Below are 26,004 nucleotides of genomic sequence, written 5' to 3'. Positions count from 1 at the left end.
TCATCATATCTTTGGGGAAACCTTCTTTATGCTTAACTTTACGCTTTGTGTTGAACAATTTTCTTGAAGGATTTACAATGAATTGTTTTGTGAACGGTTTTGCTGTCTTAGCAATGTAATTTGTTTTTACAACAAAACGCACTGAATGTGAACGCTATTTCATTATGTTCCAATTGGATATTTCCGCTCTCCTAAACCATGTTAATGACTTTTGTATTTATTTCAAGTGCAAGCAATCTTAAGGACTTTCTCATTCAGAGATCCCTCAATATCAGACGACGGATGCACTTGATGACCCTTGTGACAATGTAAACAAATTATAAAGAAAGACAAAATTGCCCGTGCATTGTAAGGTCATCAACATCAATGGCTTAAGTTTCGTCATGAATCACATAATCATTGCACTTGTTTATATAGAAAAAGACGAACAAGGACAATTTGTTTAGACATCACTCTTGACGAAATTGAATCATTCTTAGTTTTAAAATGACATTAATCTCATTCTTGGTTGAAATAGTAATATATTTCAAAAGATTGGCTATGATAACAAATAATATATAACGCAAAATGATTATTATACCTAAATCATAAAAGAGACTGTCTCACTCTTTTTAAGAATTGAGCATTACCGATACATACTGAACAAAGTTTAAAGAAATTTCTGTTGGCCACGAAGATAATTTATTATTATAGTAGAATATAAAATTGAGCACTATTACGGCAAATTTGTCGAGTTTTTTTTTTTATTATAACCACGTTGGTCTACCATTTACGCTTGGATAGGTATTCTGTCACTTTAAGTTCCATCTCTATAAATGCCCATTATTCCTAAGAAATGCTTTCAGTATTACTGCTCAAAAGCTTTTGAATTTTTGTGTATTTTTATAGTATCCAAAACAGTACTCATTGACGAATTACCTTAACAATCTTTTTTTCTTTTTTTTTTTTTTTTTTTTTTTTTTTTGTCTTTGCAATAAGCACACTTATAGTGGAAGTTTTAACACTACTTTTTTATATTCTGCTGCCTTTATGACAAATAATATTACATTTATGATTGCTTTCCGCATGTAACACGTATGTAACATTCTCCAAAACCATTATTTAAGCATTCTAAAATTCATGTTTGCCCTTTCAAAAGAAGTGAAAATTTATCTGTTTCGTGCTGAAACTTCGTATCAGAATGCACTTGCATCATGGCCAAAACTAAGTAAAGGCTAATATCTATAAAAACAAAGATCATATTATGGTTTGTTAAGGTTTTTGTATTTAAAAATTATTGAACCTAAAGGTATTGTCCATTTGGGATATTTCAATTAAGCATCAAAAAGCTATTTTATATATATAATGTAGTAATTTGTTGACACATGTAAAGGTAAAAATAAATGACTCTGCATGACAAGCCCTTTACATGTGATTTTAAATGAGATACAAAGGCAACAATTTTAACATTTAGTATGTACATTTATATTATTTGATACACAAGTACTACCAGCGTGTACTTGTACAAAGTCAATGATATTTTAGTTATATAGATACGTCGTTTCAAATGTTTATTGTTTATATGATATAATACATAAGGATTTGGCGTGCGAATTTTTAATCAAAACAAGGGCAACTATAGAACCTTCAAATTAATATAGACGTGGGTTTATCATGTTTAATAAGCATTTCTCGTGTGAATTTTGTAATGAAAAATTAGTAATTTTAGCAGCATTGACACTTTTTCAAAATCTTAATTTTAAAAGTTCTATGATCTAAAATTTAAAGGGCTTGGTATGTGAAGGTGTACATCTTTGAATAAGTGGATTAATTGTTATAAAAGAGATACCGAGTTAAGGATAACGAAGCTAAACATATCGGGTAACATCGACTTATGTCGGGTTATATGGTAAATACCCGAAGCGGCGACACCTATTTTAATTACAATTTTGGCACGTTAGGGTAATCTCTACTCTGACCAAATTTATTGCAGCCCGTTTATATGTGCTTATCATGGTCTGATATAATCAAAAATATAAATCATGCTTTCAGCACAAATATACATCTATATTTTTATAAATGTTAATACATAAATTTGCAAAAAAAACTTAACCGAATGTGATTGATAAAAATGTCAATGACTGCAGCTATCAAAAATCGAGGTGACTTGTTTTTTGTGAAAGGGAGGTAATACCTGAGAATCGCTTTTACAATAAACTGTGCGAAGTTATCTGCTGTATCAGCTATTATGCATGCCATTTTATTTCATCTAGTATATAACCTTACACATGTTATAGCAAAAATAATAATAATCAATTCGTCTACTATAAAAATGTTGTCATAATAGAAGCGATATTTGTTTAACGTATTTGAATTATTAACAAGATAAAATCAAATTTAAATTGTAGGTTCACAGACATTTCGGTAGAGCAGCATTTATAACACGCTCTTGAATTCAAATTTTGATCTTTTCATGTTTTAGGTGATCCAGTCAGGAAATGAAAGTTTGATGACCATTCAATGGCATTAAATCAAAAACAAATAGTTTGCTATTAAGTGCAAGTGTTCTCTCAAGTACGCTTGCACCGGCTTTAGCAATATTCAGTCCTCAGCACTGAAAAGCAATTTGAATAAATAACCAGAAAAATATCACAACACTGAAAGGTATGGTGTTAACAAACAACAATAGTCACGTAAAATGGAACGTACAACATTTTCACGGCCCTAGCACCTAGCTTTAACGGAAAATCATTATTTTAAATCTAGTCAATATTAATGAATTTCTTTACTAGATTGGTTTCATTTAACAGTTTCTTTTGTATTTTGGCTTCTGTTATTCTAAATAACTTGCTAGTTCATCTAAAAACTATGCTTGCCTTACTAAAATTCAATTCTAATTACTTTCACACACAAGAAAAAACCTTGAACAAAGAAGCTATAAATCTATATCATTAAAAGCAAAAACAATTTGTATCTTAATTATTGTGAATTGTGATCTAAAGGCGACTTGTCATCAATAAAATGTCTGGTCGGTTACATATTATCTCTTTAAGCAAAACTTTGCTGAATCACAATGTTTGTATTTCAACCACAATATGCGTTATTTATGTTTATGGAATCAGTATAAAACATTAAACGCGTGAACATGTGTAAAAACAAAAAATTGCTTTTTACGACCAAACCTTAATTATTTATTATTTACATCTTTTATGTCTTGTGTAATTTAAATTATAAGATATAGTTCAAAAATGAAAGTCAATAGAAATGTCGCTTTATAAATAGGCACGTATGTTAATTGCAAACATAACAAATTTTCACCAGCAAATAATAACGTGCTAAAAAAGCTTGGTAACACATATAATTGAGCCGCGTCACGACAAAACCAACAGTATGGGTTTGCAAACAGCATGGATCGAGACAAGCCTGCGCATCCGCGCAGTCTGATCAGGATCCATGCTGTTCGCTTACCAGCACTATTACAAGTAGAGAAACTGATAGCGAACAGCATGGATCCTGATCAGACTGCGCGGATGCGCAGGCTGGTCTGGATCCATGCTGGTCGCAAACGCATTATGTTGGTTTTGTCGTAACGTGGCTCATATATAACAACGAGTAAGAATCGCCTTGCAAATAATTAGCTTAGATACGTATAACAAATGATAGCAACGAAGACCGCAAATTAACAAGTTATGATTAAATTTAAGCATAGACGGGCGGGTTACTAACAAGACCTTGATTCAAGGATAAAAGAGACAAAAACAGTGAAAAATGAGCCGCGCCATGACAAAACCAACAAAATGGGTTTGCGACCAGCATGGATCCAGACCAGCCTGCGCATCCGCGCAGTCTGATCAGGACCCATGCTGTTCGCTTACAAACCCTATAGCAAGTAGAGAAACTGATAGCGAACAGCATGGGTCCTGATCAGACTGCGCGGATGCGCAGGCTGGTCTGGATCCATGCTGGTCACAAACCCATTATGTTGCTTTTGTCGTGACGCAGCTCATATAGACAATAACTACGATTATTCTATACAGTGGCATAAAGATACCGAAATATCATGCATTGATTCATCTCGACAAATATTGAGTATCTTAATTTCAGTTTTAAAAATAAGCATACACACGTTACGATAGAGAAGGAAAAATGAAGAACGTAAGGCAAAAGGGCCGTTAAATATACGAGTTCACTGATGTTTTCTTTTTTCATGAAGGGATTGAAAGTATTTTCTTCGAGAATCGTGTAGCATATTATGGCGGTCTTGCCAATAATGTGCGTGCAAACTTTCCAGTCATTCGCTCACTTCGTTTATTGTGCAAAATGAGCCAAATTTGAAAAGCGTTTTAGAATTGCATGAAAATAATTTTCAGTTTAAATATAAATATCTTTTTTCGTATCTCTTATATGTTTGTATTACTATTTTGAATGCACCAGTAAAGTCATGTAGGGAAGTTCAACTTATATGCTTTCTTAGGGTTGGATTGAGTTCCTTTTTAAACACATTTTACTTAAGAAGATGACATCTCTCAACTTTAACTGCAAAGCAAACATACCAAACGACTTCAAAAAATGAGCCGCGTCATGACAAAACCAACATAATGGGTTTATGACCAGCATGGAACCAGACCAGCCTGCGCATCCGCGCAGTATGATCAGGAATCATGCTGTTCGCTTACCAACTCTATTACAAGTGGAGAAACTGCCAGCTAACAGCATGGATCCTGATCAGACTGCGCGGATGCACAGGCTGGTCTGGATCCATGCTGATTGCAAACCCATTATGTTGGTTTTGTCATTGCACGGCTCGTATATTTTTGCTGTCTGCCGTTCTGTCATGAGTTTTCAAACCAGAATTTTTATAATACACTTACACATTTAAAACTTATTTAAAACGGGTAATATTTCCAGATATCGTATAATTCGTATTTAACCAAACATTCCTATACTTGAAACAACTAACATAAAATCAAATGTTATATTCAGATACAAAGTTATCTGAAAACAAAAATAATTAAGCATGTCAATATTTATTTAAGAAATAGAATACTTTGTTAAAAACAAAATCATTAAAATTATTGGGAAATTACATGAAAGTTACAGTCATGTTCTTGGTATTAGAATCAGTGAATTAGGTAAATTATGTTGTTAAATTATGTTGGAAAATTGATAACATTTTTTAAAATATTTTCAAGTTAAGCGTAATAGATATCTAATGAAAACTCTTAAATAAGTTGATACAATGGTTATAGTTTTAGATTCGCAATAATTCTTTAATATATAATATAAAACTAAAACTATTTTAATGGTGCAGGTTTTCAAAGATTTTCATACTTTTCTAACTTATGAAGGGCACCGCCATTTTTATTGTTTTAATTTTGTTTTTACGTAAATTGATACGGTGGTGTATAAAATCAACTCTTATTAAAATTCTTTTGATTGCTTTCCCTTTAGGAGTACATGTATATCTTGCAGTGAGAAAAATGGTAATCTTTAATAGACACGGTGGTGGTGCTTTCTGTAGAATGTGTACACAACATTCTATTTATAAATGTACATGCACGTCAAAAATCATGAATATTTTAAGTCTTACGAGGGACGGTCAGAAAATATCCGGACTTTTCATGCTCCTCTTTTTCCATGTGCAACTATAGATATACACACATTGTATATATTGGTGAAAACTACATTAATTCGCCAATAAAGTGGTCAGTTTATTTTCAATGATAGTTGTGTATACACAGTATATTGCCCTCTGATATATGATAAGTGTTTCGTCTATCATGGACTCTTTGTTAGAGGAACAACGCTCTGTAATAAAGTTTCTGGTTGCAGAAGGTGAAAAGCCCTGCCACATCTTTCAGAGGCATAAAAAAGATTTTCAGATAAATGTGTATCACGTTCAACCTTCTACAACTGGATTTCTCAGTTTCGTGAAGGCAGAACAAGTGTTTGTGACAGGCCTAGGACAGACTGGGTGGCCAACTGTGGCGATGACCCGAACAATGGTAGCAAATGTTAAAGCTTTTGTCAACAAAAATCGTCGAGTAACTTTGGAGGAGGTAGCCAACAAGTTTAGCATCGGTAAGGCAACGGCACACACGATTTTACACGAACACCTAGGCATGAGCAAGGTATGTGCCAGGTGTGCCTAGACAGCTGTCCGCATATCAAAAGGCAACCAGAGTAACCAATGCAAAAGAACATTTAAGTCGTTTTAATCGTGAAGGAGATAAGTTTTTAAACCGCATTATCACTGGAGATGAGATGTGGGTTCATTTTTCCGAACCTGAGTCATAAGCTCAGTCAAAGCAGTGGAAACGAGCTGGTTTCCCACCTCCTAAAAAGTTCAAGCAGTCTCCTTCGGATGGCAAAGTCATGCTTGTTGCCTTTTGGGATACACGAGGAATGATACTTACTCTTTTCATGCCAAAAGGTCAAACTGTCACCGCCAAGTACTATTATGGAGAAATTCTGAAAAATCTCAGAGAAAAGCTGAAGCAAATGCGTCCCAGGTTAGCACAGAAAAATGTTCTCCTTCTTTACGATAACGCCCCCTCCCATACCACTGCAGCTACAGTGGAGGTTATCAACTCTTGCAAATGGCAATTGTTGTCTCATCCTCCTTATAGCCCAGAATTCGCCCCCTGTGACTTTTATTTGTTTCCAGAACTGAAAAAATTGCTTGCTGGAAAGAAATATAAGACCAGGGCAACTTTGATATCTACTGTTACACAGTACCTAAAACATAGGTCTACGTCATTGTCCACAGCGGGAATACAAAAGCTCCAACGAAGATGGCAAAAGTGCGTAGACGTAGGTGGAGAATATTTTGAAAAAGAGTAGAAATGGTTTTTTTAATGTTGAATGGTTTTCAAAACAAGTCAAAAGTCTGGATATTTTCTGACTTCCCCTCGTATATAAGAGTTGACAGATTATCTGGAGTGATGTTTTCGTTCATATCGTTTCCACATTTATCAGAGTATGATTTAAAAAAAAAAAGCTTGTAGATACTTTTTTGTAAATGTGTTGGCTTAAAGTTAATTCAATGCTTCAAGTTACCAACTGTTGTCTTACATTTAACAAGGTGTTCTCTTCATTCAATCTGAAACAGAAAAAGTAGAATATGAAAAAAACATGTGAGTTTTCTTATCTATGTGTCTCCCTTTTTCAAACATATCATACATCAAATACATGTATCTGATATAATTTAATGAATTATTATAACTTTATTAACAATTATTCTATATTATATGAAATTACAATACAATTTTGTTATTTGATTTCTTTTAACGGTTTTTCATATAACAATAAATATTCTAAGCACATAAACATTAATTGCCGCACCACTTTAAATCACTAAAGCTAAATTCGATATGTATATAATTCATTTACGATTACTTTTTTTCTCATTAATTTACCTTTTCTGGAACCATGCATGGAAAAGTCAACATAAAAAAGAATAACATACGTTTGATCCCCAATAATAGAAAATAAATTTCAAATTTCATTAGGAAATAATATCGGCTATTAATTGAATCTCATTATTGTAAAAGATATTTTACAAGATACTTATAATGTTCAAATAATATTCATAATTATGATTATAATACATATTGGATGAAATATACTTTATATTTATTTGTGATGAATGAACTTTTCTTGTGGAGAAGATTGATAATGTTAAATACAATTTATTTAGTTCGATTGTATAGGAAGCTATAAGCTTTATTGTAACTTTCCAATGTAATACTTAATATTAAGGCAAAATTAATACTCTTTGGTCGCATGGTAGAACCGATCAATTAATATTGTTTAAAGTAAGAGACGTCTACAATGTTCGAATAGATATAAAAGGGTGCAACATAATCCTTGGAGGAATACATGAAACCAATTGTTCTGAGAAATATTGTACCATTCTTGGAATAAAAATGCTACATAGAAACTTCATTTAAATACTTTAAACATAAACTAGTAAATAATCGACAAATAAATAAGAAATGGTACTCAGTTTTTACCATGTTTGACACTACATACAAATTCTCTCTTCTCATGAAAATTTCAAATGTAGCACCTTTTCATTCATAAAATTATGTGCAAATGTGTTAAAGTCAGTATGGCCTTTCTGAATTTATATTTATTAATGTAATACAAATATGGTTCAAATCTATTTCTGTTTAAATATATGGTAAAAATAAAGTTTAATTGTATCCTGGAACTAGACCGATTTTGACGAACGAACTCTGTTAAGAGAATAAATAAACAAACAAACAAACAAAAAGCCTTATATTACCTACACCTTGGTCATCCCAAACACAACCAAACCTATGTTGGTATAGGTGTAATCTAATCTTTGTAACCCAGGGAATTGAATAATACAAGTATCTGATAAGATGTTTTGACAAAACGATTATTTGGCAAAAGTATTCGTATTCGTAACCAATATTATACTGCCCTTTTAGCAGTAACAGAGTACATGCTATGGCACCACGCAGTCTGATCATGCTGTTCGCTATCAGTTTCTCTACTTGTGATAGAGTTAGTAAGCGAACAGCATGGATCCTGATCAAACTGCGCGGATGCGCATGTTGGTCTGGATCCATGCTGGTCGCAAACCCATTATGTTGGTTTTGTCATGGCACGGCTCATTTTTTTATTATTTATAATGCGCCAATTACGTTCTTTTTTAAAAAGTAGAAAGTCGGTAAACGAATATTCCGCTTTACTAATTTAGAGAGCTGTATATAACAGGTATCGAGGGGTTTCCTTATTGTTTATGTATTTCCTTGTAAGCAAATTTCATTTTGCACCTAAATGTTTTGACAATTATTGGAAACAATTTATCTGAAAATAGTATATCTAACCTTTAGAAAAGCTGAAGACCGCTTTAAGGTTATATCACCAGGAAACAACTATATGAGCCGCATCAGGACAAAACCAACATAATGGGTTTGCAACCAGCATGGATCCAGACCAGCCTGTGCATCCGCGCAGTCTGATCAGGATCCATGCTGTTCGCTATCAGTTTCTCTACTTGTTATAGAGATGTAAGCGAACAACATGGATCCTGATCAGACTGCGCGGATGCGCAGGCTGGTCTGGATCCATACTGGTCGCAACCCATTATGTTGGTTTTGTCGTGACGCGGCTCTTATAAAAATTTCATCTGCACGTCTGAATGAACTTCTGCAGCAAACAAAGTCTTAAAATGATCAAACCAGACATTAGCAGTTATGGAGTGTTTAATGTTCTTGTGGTTTTGTCATTTAAATTATACCAGATTAGTTTGTGGTTCTGTTTTATGAGATGTGTTTACTTCTGTCTACCCTGTTTTCTGTTATTTCAAAACATTTTGAATTTTTTATTCTTGAATTGTTTAAGATGTTTACATCCATAGTCAAATTATTTAGATTTGTTGTCATTAACAGATTCTTTAGATTGCATACGCTTTTTTAAAAGGTCTACTTGATTGGAGTAAAACGTTTTCGAATATCTCCAATACAGTATCAACATTACCTGTGTTTTTTATACATTCACTTTTAACATTAAATTGACGTTTTCACTGACAACACTTAAGTAGCATTTATGAACAAATTCCGTGTGTTTACTTCTGCATACCTTAATAAATTCCACATTTTTATCATATATATATATAACACACTTTTCAAAAAACAATATAATTAGCAAGTGATCACATTTACCATAATTCTAAAAACTTTTTCATAAAATATCAAATTATGTTCTTGAAACAATAAATGTTATGTTTTAGGGCAGCATTAAATTTGTAATCCAGTAACCGCTGGTTTGATCCTCGAAGGAGACGAAATTTCTCCGTGACTACTGATCTTGAACTTTGCGACTAATGATTATGTCCCTTAGCTCTGATTTAGAATTCATTAAGGATAAATAATCGGTTACTTACACAGGAAAGGCGATTAAGTGGACCAGCCACCGAGTAATGACAATAATGTTTTAAAATCTACGTTTCAACCAACCGACCAACCAACCAACCAACCAACCAACCAACCAAACAAACAAACAAACAAACAAGCGCAATTTCATTTACCTTTTTATACCACTTTTAACATGTAAAGAAATCGTTATAAAATAGTTTCGTAAATTAAAAGTAAATGACACTTTCTATTTATGTTATATGAAAATAGCAGTTTTAGTGCGAATAAAATGTATTTACGCAAGGACTGGTTTGTCTATTCTTGTATCAACTTTCAAAGAAAATGCAAAGGATGACTAAAGAACGAAACCTAAGGCATTTTGTGGTTATATATTGCTAAATTATGTATATCTCAATCTCATTTTATGAGGATTAAATCATTTTTACGGACATTTTATGGCATTATGTTTGATAAACCTACTCTAATTGTCTTTTATAGCAAGACGGAGAAGGCAAAAGTGTGTCATTTACAACAAAAAGTTATTAATGATTAAACAATCATGACATTTTTCTTTTTATTTTATTCCCCTCATTGCACTTGTCTAAGTCCTTGTGATCGTTATAATCGAATGTCTTGAAAATGACATCCACCAGGATTTGAAAGTGTAAATCAGTTAAATCAGATACATAAAAGAATAAATATGGGAATATGGTTTTAATTCCAAACGTATAGTGTCACTTGAGCCGCATTCAGAACTGCCTGGACTATTATCTATAATAAGCTTGGAAACAATACGAATTGAAAGTAGTTCTACCACGTGGTTTCAGATGTAAACATAAACAGAGATAATGTAAAACGAATGTATATATTTGACATCTAATGTCTGTTCCGGTACTCTTTTGCTTGAAAATATGTCTAACAACAATTTGTATTTTAAATATGCCAACTGATGTTCAATTTTAAACAAATGCGACTAAATATCAACAGGTTGGTTTTTTGTACTTGGTTTCTACAACCATAATAATAAATATTTAAAATACTGTTTGCTTTTGTACCTATAATTTCACTTATTCTAGGTGGACTTTTACTACTATTGGAAATAACCCAGCATTAAATTACTATTTGTTTACATGTTTAGTTTCTTAGCGTAGGTTAGACCGAAATACCGCATACGTTCTGTGTATTCATACTATTGTGTTCGAGGTCCATTTCCGAAGACTGACGAAAAGGGCCGAGTAGTTGCGATTGACTTGAGCCGTTGCTTCAATACTAAACAGATGTTGAATTTGACCTTCTCTCTTATAATCTGAGATATTCAACTATTTGATTTGCTTTCATTTCTCTTCCTTTGACAGCAAATTAATACGCATAACAGCAGATGCGACGTACAGCTACAAAAAATGTTCAGGTCCTTCAGGACTTTTGATACAAATTCCTTATGTGTTTGAGTTTTGAAAGCATGTTCGGTCGATGCTTAGTGGCGTAAAAGATGCAGCATTTCACATAACATCATAGACAGACTGTATAACTGTGTTTAGTATTATTATCAGTTGAATTAGGGAGCAAGCCTCTTTAAACCCAAGGAACAATAGTGCAAAATGTGTAAGATTCATGCCGTTAAATTGGTGAGGGGAAATCTATAAACAGAAGGCGTTAGGGATCAGTTTTAAAATAGTTAGATGATAATATGATGAAGTGTTGAAATTACTTTAAAACAAAAATACAACTTGATCAAATGTAGCGTGGTACCTACTCTACATTTTAATCAACATATAATAATGTAAAAAATAAAATAAATAAACAGCACCTACCATTTAAACGAAATACTTGGTTTAATGTTTTAAGGTATTCTAAATCAGACATATTTTCTAACATTTACACCACAGAGGACATAAAACTCGTATGATTATTTGGTCTTACAATGTCAGTTCGAGAAATTACGCTAGATAAAACAGTTAAAGTGAAATAGATCAGATGGTGCAAATTATATATCATTTACAAAGAATATATTTCATATTACTTTCTCTTAATTGATGTCATAGTCCTTGCATTTTAGACAATTTTTGAGTGACGAGCAATCTCGACTTAGGTTTTTTTTTATTATATTACCGAAGGAAGATCTATGTTTATGCACATTTTATCGCCAGTCTAAAGCAAGCGTCATTATGAAACTGTTTGGCCAAGGAACTTAGAATCATTTCACCCCGGGTTTGTTATGGATTAATAAAAAAAATCTTTATTTTATATAAGATGTAAAAATTTCTAATACACCTTCTACTTTCATACTATAAAATAATTTATTTATACACCTATATTCTGCCGGGATAATTCTTTTAAACTTACACTCAGCCGATGGTCAATATAAATACAAATTTGCTGATGACATTTTAATATCAAAGTTTAATTGATATTTTCTTTAATGCCAATGAATCGAGTGTATGCCAGTTTCTTTTATCTAGTAAAAAGTTGTGAATTTAACAATATGACACAAAGAATTCAATAAGTGGTCAAAATAAAGGTAATGAGCTAATTGATGTTTTATATTTTATATTGTTACGATATTTATAGATAGATAAATAATTTATTGACGTATATATTTAGGACATAGTCATTTCACACACATTTGTATAGAATGAAAGTTGTAGTACAAAATATTCAGTTTACATGCTTTAGGAGAATGGACGTAAACGGCATTTATATTATAAAGTAAGCTTTGTATGAGCACATTTGTCTCGGAGCACATTTGCCTTACGTAAGACCGATGCGGTCGCATTTGTCCCACATGAGACAAATGGGACCTCAAATGTCTATCCAAAAAACTCATTTGTGTGACAAATGTGCTCCGATCAAGTTTTTTAAGGGACAAGAAAGCACATTTGTCTCATGTGTTTTTTAAGGGACAATAAAGCACATTTGTCTCATGTGTTTTAAGGGATAAGAAAGCACATTTGTCTCATATCATTTTTATGAATTATTTGTCACATATTTCCCCACGGCAAAAATTCTTTTTTAGAATCGAGGTTCGTCGTATTACTTCATGTCAAGTGTAATCATCAATAGGTTTCTTTATGCTTTCTTTAGGAAAACCTAAAGTAGATATTAATTATAATATCTCTAATTCAAGAAATTGATTGGCTTACACTGAAACATACTAAATCCCGTTCACGATGGTACAATGGTGACAGCGCGATGGCATGATGGTACGTTGATGAAAACGCGATTGTGCGATGGTGAAAAAACAACGGCTAAATGGTGAAAGAGCGATTGTACGATTGTGAAACAACGAAGGCTCGATGATGAAAACGTGATGGTACTTTGGTGAAAGACGATGTTACGATGGTGAAAATACGATGATACGATATGATGAAACTGCGATTGCATGATGATGAAAACGCAATATTTTTTTCTCTATCGTGACATCGGATCATCGTGATTTCACCATCGTACCATCGTGTTTTAATCATCGTACCATCGTACCATCTCAATTTCACCTTTGTGTCATTGTGCATAGCTTTTCAGGGAGACAAAAAATGTTACTTGTGTCAAAACAGAACACCGTAATCGGTTGATATTGAATGATACAATATCGTAACTCGTTTTGCATCTCGCCGAAATCTCGCGTCTCGCTTCGTATCTCGTTCGTCGACGTGAGACAAGAAAATTGTTCCAGGTCATATACCGCTAAGTAGTATTCCCTTTATAGTCTACATAGAATCACTTAAAGGCCCATTATGCCTGAGAAATGCTTTTATTTGTATTCCTCAAAAAGCTTCTTTTTTTTTGTATACTTTTATAGCTCCAAAAAGTTACTCATTGGCTAATTACCTGAACCTTTTTTTCATCTTCTGCTTTTTTGCAGTTTGTACAGTTGAAGTGATTTAGAATTTGTATTGAAGTCAATTTCTATGTTTACAATTTGCTACTTTTTTTATCACATCATTTCACATTTATCGCGAATTTCTTTGGGTTACAAGCATCTAACTACCTCAGAAATCATTTTTTGAGTACTTATAAATTCATACTTGTCCTATCTAAAGAAGTAAAAAAAATGTTCATTTCTGAAATCTCGTGGTAAGGGATACTTCGACATTGCCGTGTTACAATCTCGTGTTACAATATCGTGCTTCGCCTCGTGTCTCATTGAAAAGTCGCGTCTCGCCCAATTCTGAGTGACCCTTTATTCCTTAATTATGGCATTACCTGGATTATTTTAGAAACTCATTCATGTTGTAAGTGCTTTTTCAATGGCGGATCTGAATGCCGCAATTTCTGGAAAAAAAATCTACATAATATATTTCTGAAGAAAACAAAATACGTGTGTAATGGTCTTTTATTTTCATCCATAGATCATTTAAGGACCTCCGTGGCCGAGTGATTCCAAAAACCATAAGCCCCTAACCGCTGTAGGTTCGACTCATACACAGGGCGTCGAACTATTCATGCGAGGATCCCGGTCGGTCAGGTTCCAAATGCGGAATACATATCCGCGTGCGCATGTAATAGCTATCGCGTGCGCACGTAATAGTATCGCGTAGCCACGTAACAGCTATCGTGTGCGCACATAATTAATAAGAAAATTCTATGTCCCTTTATGCCACCGTAGATACTACCTTGTTTTGCTAAGAATATTTCTTGTGTCATAAATCATTTATAAAACTTTAAGCATTTAATATATAAACGTTTCACTTTTAATAACGATAAGAATAGACTTTCTGCATATGTGTTTAGGTATTGGATGCTGCACTTGTAGAATTTTCATTATGACATGCAGAACAGGGATATTCTTTAAGGAAGTTTTTGACTTACTGGAATTTATCTAAAAACGGTATTATAAATACAGAAAACACATAACAATGGCTGGTAGCCGGTATACAGATGGGCATAATTATTACCTTTTAATAATATTATGGAAAAATGTGAGACAAATGTGCTTCGAGTGTCTTTTCTTTTGTGTGTCGAACACATCTGTCTCCTGTCCAATGTTGCAAATATGAATGTTTACGAACACATCGGTCACACTTCGTGAGACAAAAGTGCTCCGAGACAAATGTGCTCCTACAAAGCTTAGCTGTTATAAAGCGTTTACATTCTTATAAATGTAGGATTTAATCATATGCTGTAATAAAATTTAATAAAAGTAGTAATAGTTAGTTAGTTAGTGAGTTAGTGAGTGAGTGAGTGAGTGAGTGAGTGAGTGAGTGAGTGAGTGAGTTAGTGAGTGAGTGAGTGAGTGAGTGAGTGAGTGAGTGAGTGAGTTAGTTAGTTAGTTAGTTAGTTAGTTAGTTAGTTAGTTAGTTAGTTAGTTAGTTAGTTAGTTAGTTAGTTAGTTAGTTAGTTGGTTGGTTGGTTGGTTGGTTGGTTGGTTGGTTGGTTGGTTAGTTAGTTAGTTAGTTAGTTAGTTAGTTAGTTAGTTAGTTAGTTAGTTAGTTAGTTAGTTAGTTAGTTAGTTAGTTAGTTAGTTAGTTAGTTAGTTAGTTAGTTAGTTAGTTAGTTAGTTAGTTAGTTAGTTAGTTAGTTAGTTAGTTAGTTAGTTAGTTAGTTAGTTAGTTAGTTAGTTAGTTAGTTAGTTTGGATTTTCCCGGTCTTAAAATAGATTGAGACTCATATTCAATGATCATACAACGTACACTGTTAATTACGAGTGTTAATTAAAAAATAATTGTTGCTTTTTGTTTTTCATGGCTTATTTCTCGATAAAAATATCATTATTTTACTATTATACTGAAAGGCGACTCCGAAATGATGAGTAAAAACTTGAATTATTTTTGTTTGCGCAGCGTTCTTGTTGTCGTGCGTCTTTTTTCCCGTGCTTCAAAGAGGCAAAATTTGTACATGTATATAAGTTTGTACTGTTGTGTTTTTTTTATTTCTTAGCCTATTCATGTAATAAAACAATTATTAACTAGTGAGCCATTGAAAAAATGTGATATTCACCGGCAGAAAGTCGTATTGACCTGGGCTATCGCCTTGGTCAATATTTCATCTACCGGTGAGTATCACATCATATTCAATGGCACACTAGTCAATAATTGTATAAGTAATAGAAAGAGCACCGAAACACGAAGCTATCTGATTTGTACGAAGGGGCGTAGCCCCCGAGTATTAATTAGATTGCCGAGTGTTTTGGTGTTCTTTCTCTTTTGAATCAGTCAAACATAAAAGCACGTTCCCTCTTGTCACAATATAAAACCCCGGCAAAAATGAACCAATGAACGAACATCTGAATATGACATTTCTGTCGCTTTCCCTTTCTCTGCCGTCACAATATGTAAACCCCAGCAAAAATGAGCCAATAAATGGGCATGCTCTGGAGTGCGGGTAACTAATACCCGCACTCCAGTTAACGCACTGTGCATGTATATGTATACGATTTAACCCTGACACATTTTCAACAGAAAGGTCTCCAAACTATGATACAATAATTTATATAGAGGATATTTGTTTAGTTCAGTGTAAGTTCGGAATATATTTCACCGAGTGAGCACCAAAAGGTATATTTCACGAGTGGCGCAGCCACGAGTGAAATATGAACTTTTGATGTTAAAAAGGTAAAATATATTTCGATCTTACACTAAACTAAACAAATTTTCTTTTTATTGTATGCAAAGAAACGTTTAAAAAAGACATTAAACCAAATACCGAATGAAGCGCGCCAAATAATAATACAACGTGGCGTCATTTACGACGTCACGTCATTAAGTTAAATAAATAAGTAAATTAAAGTAAATTAAAGTATAATTAAGTAAATATATTTCGATCTTACACTAAACTAAACAAATTTTCTTTTCATTTACGACGTCACGTCATTAAGTTAAATAAATAAGTAAATTAAAGTAAATTAAAGTATAATTAAGTAAATATATTTCGATCTTACACTAAACTAAACAAATTTTCTTTTTATTGTATGCAAAGAAACGTTTAAAAAAGACATTAAACCCAATACCGAATGAAGCGCGCCAAATAATAATACAACGTGGCGTCATTTACGACGTCACGTCATTAAGTTGGTTCCCAGTACTGTGCACGCTGGTATTTCACTAAAACAACGTAATGGGCTTGAATTCAGTTTTTAAAACAGTGAAATTATCAGTTTTATATCACTGACATATTTCTATAAACCACCGAAAAGCATGTAATAAATACGGTTTAAACTATTAAAAAGTATTAATTTATCTGAAGTATAATTTCAATTTCAATTTATTTACGGTGTAGCATTTTTCATACTTTATTACATTAGATATGGTTCATAAATATATAGACGGCGTACATCTTTTATGTAACAATAGTAAAAATGGGAAAGTGGGTTTCGAAATGAGTAACAACTTGTACAAATTGGCGTCAAAATCATCGTAGATTATGAGATACGGTTTTGTTAAGGTTATGAAATAATTATTGTGTTTTTGTTATATGTTGTTATGTTTTGTTTTGTTCTGTTCTGTTTTGGTATGACTAAAAAATAATATATGATATTGGTTATTGCGGTAAATGTTAAATGTCTCGTTCCTTCATGTATATACCCTATGATATAAAGAAAAACTCAAATTCAGATCTCAGGTATTTAACTGGTCATAAAATACCACAGACTTTACATTGACCAATGAAAGTCCAGAGATTTATAATCTCGAGACTATATTTCTTAACAACATCACTTTAATAGCTGTATATTCCAATTATTTGTAATTAAGATTGTTATTGCCTTTATCTTAGGCATCTATTGTTCAGTATGTAATTGGACAAGATCCTCAAATAGATATGTGGTTTGCGCTCGTACAAAAAAGGGTTTCGTATGGTAATTGCATCTACTTCTATTTAGATTTATATCACAATAATAATTACAAGAAAGTGTGTAAAAATGTAACGCAGGTTTGTTTTGAGGGTATGATGTACCTTATTTGGAATAGACGTCAATCAAATGTTTCTACTCTCCGATCAACTTTCAGAGAAACAGGACCACAGGGCGTGTGTGGTTATATACTGATAAATTATGCATATCTTAATTTCTAGTTAATGGGATTACATCAAATTTAGTGCAGGACTTAATAGTGCTTTAGTTGAAAAACAGTATTTAACTCCTTTACATATAAATGTAAATGGGTCCCTATATATGTCTTTTTCGTTTAGAGAATTGACAAATCATAAAATCTATATTCAAAACACTAAGATATTATCGTTTCTATATATACTCTTATGTTTCACACACGCTCAATTATTATTCTATAAATATTAATACTTTTTGTCGTTCAGTATAACCGCAAACGATTCCATGTTAGAATATTGAATGATCAATTTTTTATGACTGTGTAAATGTTGAGATAATATGTTTAATTATGTCAGAATATGTTTCATTATGAGCAAATATGTTTAATTATGAGAAAATATTTCATTATGAGAAAATATGTTTAATTTGTAAAGGAGCGATAGTCTCTACAAAGTAATAGCAGACGACATTTTGATAATGAATCGAATGATTCAACAAACTTGGTAAAGTAATAGCACCTGACAGGTTGGTGATAAGTAGATTGGTACTAACCAACTTCATAGCTAAGCTTAGTAGCAGACGACAGTTTGGTAATTAGTCGCCGGTAGAAACCGGCGACTATATTTGTAACAGTTTAATATTATACCTATGGTAGGAGAAGGCATTAATTTCTGTAAATAAAAGCATAACAATTACTGAACAATTAAAGACTACAATTGTTTTCAGTCATCTCAAAAATTCAAACATACAATAATGTTGCTCAATTAAATGAAATATTCAAATATTGACATCGTAAAAAGCAACATTACAATTTTTATAAAATGAATAAATGACGTATCCCTATGGACCAGTCATTTAATTTAGGGATGCTTTTACCTTTTTTTAAGTGTCAAGCGTTGCTATTTTAAATCATGCATGATATTTGAAATGACACCTTTAAATTATCTGGTTGTTTGTATCTTATGAGACCTATTCTTTTTTTATCTTATTTATTATAAACAGTTTCTCCCAGAATCACGTGACTACACGCTGTATGTTATTGTTATAAAATATATTAATAGTAACAGTTTCTCCCAGAATCACGTGACTACACGTTGTATGTTAGTGTTATAAAATCTATAAATAGTAACAAATGGCTGATAAGACATCATACAGGTAATTTGCGAATGGTTGGCAATCAAAGTAATTTTGTATGAAAAATCTCGGTATGACAGTAGGGGCGGGAATCGTATTGGATACAAAGAGAAAACTAATAAACCAACTTTGTGTTGATAGTTTATTGCACTGGAAGGCAATTAAACGTTAACTTTATCGTATGTAACGACAGGAATATTGATTTCAGCTAAATAATATATTATTCCGATAGTGCATAAGAATAATTTTTTTTTTATGCAGACACCACTTTTACAGTAGAATTGCATTGTTTTATGCAATAATTAAGCATATATATTTTCATAGTCACTTTGCAAATATTTGATGATCGGTAATAATTTTTCGGTAATTATCGGATGCTGAAGAAAACCATACGTATAACGGTATATGTATGAAGTAGAATTACAAGTAGAATTATATTCATGTCACTTGCTTTACAAGCCTCGATGACAAGGTGTTAGATTTTAGGTTAGTTTCAAATTGAAACACTGTAGGTTCGATAAAGTGATTTTTTATGGTTTTTTTTTTATATAATACTTTTTGTATTTTGCAAAACTTGACCGTTTATCAAAATTATGAAATAAAAAAGTGCTAGAAATGAAACAAACGATTTATCAACTTATGTTTCATAAAGTTAAAAGATATAATAAAAATCAATTTATGAAAACTACAAACAGGATTTGTCCGAAATTCGAACTTGCGCCTACTACATGTAGGTTACAACTTCGTCATACTTACCACTAGGCCATCAAGCAGTATTAATTGATATAATTATACATGTAATTATACTTACAATAAAATCGTTAACAATAATAATAATAAGTTATGTAAGCAAACGAAACAGCTCCCGAAAATTATTGAGTCTCGGGTAAATATTGCCAAACAATACTTGCTTATTTAATAATGATAACAGTTTCTCGACAAAATTGCTAAGCAAGTTTGCTTCAAATATGATGTTTTATTATAACATAACATAAATTTATTGCATAAAACTCTCAGCAAGAAAGATATAATTGTGGCAAGTAAATGATTACGTGTTTATGAATAAACATTACTCAACTTATTGTTCCTCTTTTTTTATACTCGAACCATTAAACTGATATTTTCTTTTATTTATGATAATACAATCATATTTCTATCCGGCGACTTGATGCTTTAGCATCAAAATCTCTACTTGTGATCAAATTGGTTCGAACAAACTTCGTCTAGTGTTAGCCGACCACAGTTTCGTTGTAATCAAAGTGGTTCGAATAAGCTTCCTCAGTAGTAGCAGACGATAATTTGGTAATTATCAAAATGGTTCGAATATCAGACTACGGTTGGGCAATAATCAAAATGGTTCGAATAAGCTTCAAGTATTCGCAGACGACAAGTTTTAGCAGACCACAGTTTTGTGATAATCAAAATGGTTCGAATAAACTACTTCGTCGAACATGTCTTTACAGATAACATAGGTGACAATATGAATATAGTTGTCACTCACATAACAAAAGCTCGAATTTCTTAAGAACTTTAATAACAACAAACACATATATTTTTGGGATAAGGCCGTGACTTTAATATACGAAAATTAAATAAAAAAGAACTAAATTCCAAATTAAAACTGAAGTTAATTATAAAATGAGAAAATGAGAAAAATGCCTCTAGCCAAAATGCATAGAGACAACATAGCAGCGCAAAAATGCCGAAAACTATGATAATAAGCTTAAACTATGCATAACCTTCAAGGGAAAGGTACTGCATAATTATAGCTAAGGAGAAAACGGGGCGAAAATGCTCCCAGAGGTCTCCAAATAATGAGATGATAAAATAAGTAAAGTGTGAATAAAATACACAGTGTAACGATGTTAAGAAAAATGTGATACTTAAAATATGCCCCACCGAGATGCACTTGATGTATTGAGGGCCACATGATATTTTATGAGACATAAAATTTACCCAATATTTTGGATTAATCGAACACGGCCTTATTGCTATTGTTGCTAGCTAAAGATTCAATAAGTTCTTGTAAAGATGATATGAAGATGTCAAGGCCGATCGGTGATAAATGCACACCATCATTACGAAACAAGCCGGGGGTATCTGCTGTGATTTCAGCATGTTTTAGCCAACGCCCACCCCGAGCTAGAACGGAGCAAGAAACGGACCGGTTTACGCATTTTCTTGCCTTTTCCACCACAGATAACTGGCGATCAGAATGCCAATTGAGTCTTGGCAAAATGCTCGACCATACTACCGTGGTTGTCGGGCCTGCTAGTAACGAGATATTGAGAAGGTCATTTTTAATATTATTTGCTAAGACACCTTTTTTTACCTTTATTAAAGAGTTGCCGCCACAGTGCACCACTATCATGTCTGGTAGGTATCTGGATTTAGCTAGCATCCAGCTAATTTTTGGGAAGACCTCATGCCATGTCATGCCGCCTTTGGTGTGCCACTTCACTGTGCATTTCTTTTTTTCCAACCCGAGGTTTATCGAAGATCTTTTAATTGCTCTCCTTTTAACCCAATATGGTATAGAAGAACCTACGATCCATATCACTGAAAGTACATGAATAATAAGGCAGAAAAACTGAACAAAAATTGTAAAATTTATTTGCGAATATATTTTGCATAGGAATTAGACGTCCACCTTCCTTTTTCCATTATGACGTCATGAGGGATGCCCATTGAATCTAAATATGATGCGGCCCCGATACGAAAGCTGTGAGAAAGTATCCTTTTTGACGGGAAACCCAAATAGTTTAAACATTTTCTCAAAATTGATGAGAATTGAAACTTGGTAACAGGATGACTGTTTGCATGGCAAAACAAATAAATTGACAGGGGTTTAATTTCAAGATATGACACTATTGCTTTAACTGGACATAGCTGGCTTTTTTGTAACCCAGATATAGTTATCACATGTGGTGATCCACACTGGTTATTTTTCGACTTCCTTAAAGTGAAATATGCAATTTTGGTGCCATTGATACACTGTAAGCGTAGATCTGATGTTTGTAAAGAGTGTTGAAACATATTTTGTGAAGTAGCAACGAGCTCGCTTATGCGAAACAAGCCAAAAAAGGCTACCAAAAATAGTGCGCGAAAAAGGCGAGTTTCGTACCCAGAGGTGCAGACAGCATTAAGTGCAGTACAAAGGTCTCCCAGCATTTCAATAGTTATAGGAAGCCTAACATCAGCATGAAAATTTTTACGCTTATAGCCTTCCATAACTGTTTTTATGTAAAACGAGGCTGTAGGATCAATCCAATTGTTTAACTTATGAAAGTATGATAAGCCTGCTAGATATGTTCTGGCGGATTTATAAGATAAATGCTTTTGATATAACCAAGCTATATACATGGAAATACTATGCTGATCAGTTGGAAGAAGATGCGAAATATTGTGAATAATACAAAAGTTATTAAATGACCGTAATGCAGAGTCGTAAGCTAATTTTGTGTTACGAGATATACCGTTTGAAGCTAAGCATTCTGTTATTTGCTGAAGATATCCAGAAGATGCGTAGGAACAGTTGCCGGTAAATCGTCTGCTGCCGGTGCATAGAGTCTGAAACGCTGAAAATCATATCTTGAAAGAGCATCAGCAATACCATTATTAATGCCAGAGATAAGTTTAGTTTGGAACATAATATTAAATTCTAAACATTGAAAAACGAATTTCCTGACAAATATCATAGCGATTTTTGATTTACTGGTCATAGAGTTGATTATGTGACATACAGACATGTTGTCACAACGAATTATGATTTTTTTATTTGTTAATTCGGCAGGCCAAACAAAGATAGATGCAACAATCGGAAATATTTCTAAAATCGTAATATCTCCAATTATACCATTTTTTCTCCAGCTCTCTGGCCACGTGCCATTTGCCCATGCACCATTAAAGTAAATCCCAAAGCCTTTACTTGAGCTATCCGTAAATAGCTGTAAATTCTCGTTTGTTACCCATCTATTTTCGGGTATAATAGAGACGCCATTAAAATTTGATAAAAAAGACAGCCAAATAAGTAAGTCATCTTTTACCTCCTTAGAGACCCTTAAATGGTGGTGTTTTTCTGGGACTACTCCCACTGTTAGATCTATAAGCCTTCTCAAAAAAGGACGACCTATGGGAATAGCCTTACAAGCGAACGTAAGGCTACCGATAAGAGACTGGATATGTTGCAGTGTAGCCTTCTTTTTTGACAACGTAACCTTTATTTTTTCCTTAAGCTCGAACAACTTATCTTGGGGAATCTTGATAGCCATGTCATCGGAATCCAAAACGAGGCCAAGGAAAGTAATAACAGTTGTTGGGTATATCGTTTTATTTTCAGCGAGAGGAACATTTAGTTCGCGGCATAGTTGGAAAAATTGAAATAACAAATCGTTACATTCTGCAGTAAGTGATTTCCCGCCGAATAAAAAATCATCAAGGTAGTGCTTAATGTTAGAAGACTTTGACCGCTCTTTTATGCACCACTCCAGAAATGTTGAAAACTTTTCAAAAGTAGAACATGATATTGATGCCCCGAATGGCAGGCACTTGTCAAAGAAATATTTTCCTTTGTGCTTTATGCCCAGAAGTTCAAAATCACTTGGCTTCATAGGCAATAACCGAAAGGCTGACTGAATATCAGTTTTTGCTAAAAGGGCGTGTCTACCGAGATTTTGCAGCATTAAAACAGCTTCATCAAAATGCATATATTGGACAGAGCTTAATTCTAACGGTATGAAATCATTAACAGAAGAATTCTTTGGAAAACTGAGATGATGAATCAATCTAAATTCATTTTTTCCTTTTTTCGCTACCAAACCTACGGGGGAAACTCTAAAATTTAAGAAAGGGGGCTCGTTAAAAGGACCGCCCATTCGCCCTGCTTGAACTTCCGTATTAATTTTAAGAGACACAATATCAGGATTCTTGAGGGCGGACTTAAGGTTTCTGGTTCGTATAGACAGTCTAGGATCAAAATAGCAAAGAGAAAAACCGTAAGAAAACCCGTCTGCGATCTCAAAAGCTATATCCATGTTTGGGTAACGTTCTAATTCATTATTTAAAGCTAAAATGTTAATTGGTGAAGAGCCCAAAGTAAACCTATCGCTTAGGAGGTATGAGCTGGAAAGCAGGTTGTGTTGCTTGTCCAGTCCGAAAGGAAGTACAATGAATATTGTTGTACCTGTAAATTAAAAGCTGATAAAGGTAACTCACCATGCCCGTGGAGAAAATTCCCTGTCTGTTGGCCTTGTTCATTGTCGGTCTGGGTTTCGATCGACACAGCATCCCTACTCGGGTCATGGCAGGCTTGCGGGAACGCCACTGGTAGTTGAACGTTAGTATTGCCTTCCAATGCAACTTGTACCTCCCGTCTCCTCGCTTGACCACGTGGAGGGGCTCTCTCCCTGCATGGCCTGGCTGCCATGTGCTCGAAGCGGCGAGGTTGACGGCGTCTACCTTCCCTGGGCATATTTACGACGGCATTGTGACGATAATGCTCAGAAAACAGCTGAAGTATTGACGTCTGAGCGAGAGGCAATCCAGTAAAAAAAAGAATTCGAAGAAATTTACCACGTGCGTCAAATGCCTCCAATGCAATGTGAAGTTAAATTTCTTATTACAAAACGATGTTTATCGAACGGCTGGCAGTGAAGAAATGGGTAGATATAAGATTTGATACCCATGAACTGCACGAGAAAAGCGTGCAAAAAAACGGTGAATTACCGTGAAACAAGCTAGCTGTGAGAATTGAATTAAAATTATGAGGCAAAAATTGGGGTAATAATACGCTCCAAAATTAAAAAGATTTATTTCAAAATGGAACATAAATCCACTTAATTATGAGTATGAGAGAATTTGTTGAAACAAGATATGATATACAAGTTATACTATACATTATAACATGCAATTCCTTATATCATTTCTGTTAATTTTTTTCAATGAAAATAAAGATACTTTAAATTCTAAAAAAAATACGCCATTTTTTGAGAAAAAAATCACAGGTTAAAAGAATAAGTGGGAAAAAAACTATCCACTCTAAATTCCTTCTTGAAATTTTGCATATCGACTAAAACGAAGGTAAGCTTCGTTAAAATAAGAAAAAAAATGTATTGTTTCCTTTCATTGTAAATTATCTGAATTTGAATTTGAATTCTTGAATTTAACGAAAAAGTCCAATTCAAGGGCAGATAGCTCGAAAATGAGAACGGTGACCCCAATTTGTTTTTCGTTTCAAATGTTTCTGTTATCATATTCTAACAACATGCCGAGTTTAAAGAAATTCTATTGAACACTTTTAATTTTGCCTATATGTCTATATGAAAACTCCCGAAATCGTCCTTAAGTTTAAAGGCTGTCATTTTTTGTATCATTTTTTGTATCTGTTGACAAAAACGTAAAAAAATCAGAATGTCATAAATATCATTATATTCCTTATGAAATCATATATTTTTTCAAGTAAAGAATAGAGATCAGCAACATAATTTTGAAAAATTTAAAAAGGAAAATACTAGAAAAAGAAAAGTAATTTGCATTATTAAGTGATAAACTATACCAACATAATAATAAATGGTCTGTATTTGAAACTCAAATAACTCTTATTTTACAAGAGCTACATTATTATTTTGGCAAAAGGGTCGTAATTATTGTCATTGTCAGAGCGCAAAAGTCAAATAAATGGCAAAGGCAACATTCAATCTGTAGCCCACCATATTTATGTCTATTTATAATGTAACTGGAAACTATCAGATTTCCTCTTCTTTTTTTATTATATAAACGTATTTTTTCATCTCTCTTCTTATAGTTTTCTCATTATTTCTCTTCACAAAAAAACTTAATATAGAAAGAAATATAGACTTTGTTTCTATAATATATGTGTAATATGATACTTTTTTGCTATGTTATATGTGAAATATTATGATATTGTGAATTCATTGTATCTACTTATTTTGAACTATGTGAAGAAAGAAAATGAATCATAAAAAATAACATTGCTATTGGGAATTTAAAAAAAATATTGAAAAA

At 33.1% G+C, this 26,004-nt stretch overlaps 1 protein-coding gene across 1 annotated transcript; it reads right to left on the bottom strand.

Annotated features, from left to right (window-relative positions):
* Positions 1–20,182: 20,182 nt before the first annotated feature.
* On the bottom strand, positions 20,183–24,815 carry LOC132718920 (uncharacterized). The gene is made up of 2 exons (XM_060702622.1): positions 24,196–24,815; positions 20,183–21,540 (listed from the first exon to the last, which is right to left on the bottom strand). The coding sequence occupies exons 1-2, from the start codon at positions 24,449–24,451 to the stop codon at positions 20,951–20,953; spliced, it is 846 nt and encodes a 281-aa protein (XP_060558605.1). The 5' UTR covers positions 24,452–24,815; the 3' UTR covers positions 20,183–20,950.
* Between the last annotated feature and the right edge of the window lie 1,189 nt (positions 24,816–26,004).

The sequence above is a fragment of the Ruditapes philippinarum genome, unplaced genomic scaffold, assembly GCF_026571515.1.
Source record: "Ruditapes philippinarum isolate M1 unplaced genomic scaffold, ASM2657151v2 ctg1223_1_1_1_1, whole genome shotgun sequence".
Taxonomy (NCBI): Eukaryota; Metazoa; Mollusca; class Bivalvia; order Venerida; family Veneridae; genus Ruditapes; species Ruditapes philippinarum.
This window is presented reverse-complemented; position numbering and strand designations above follow the sequence as displayed.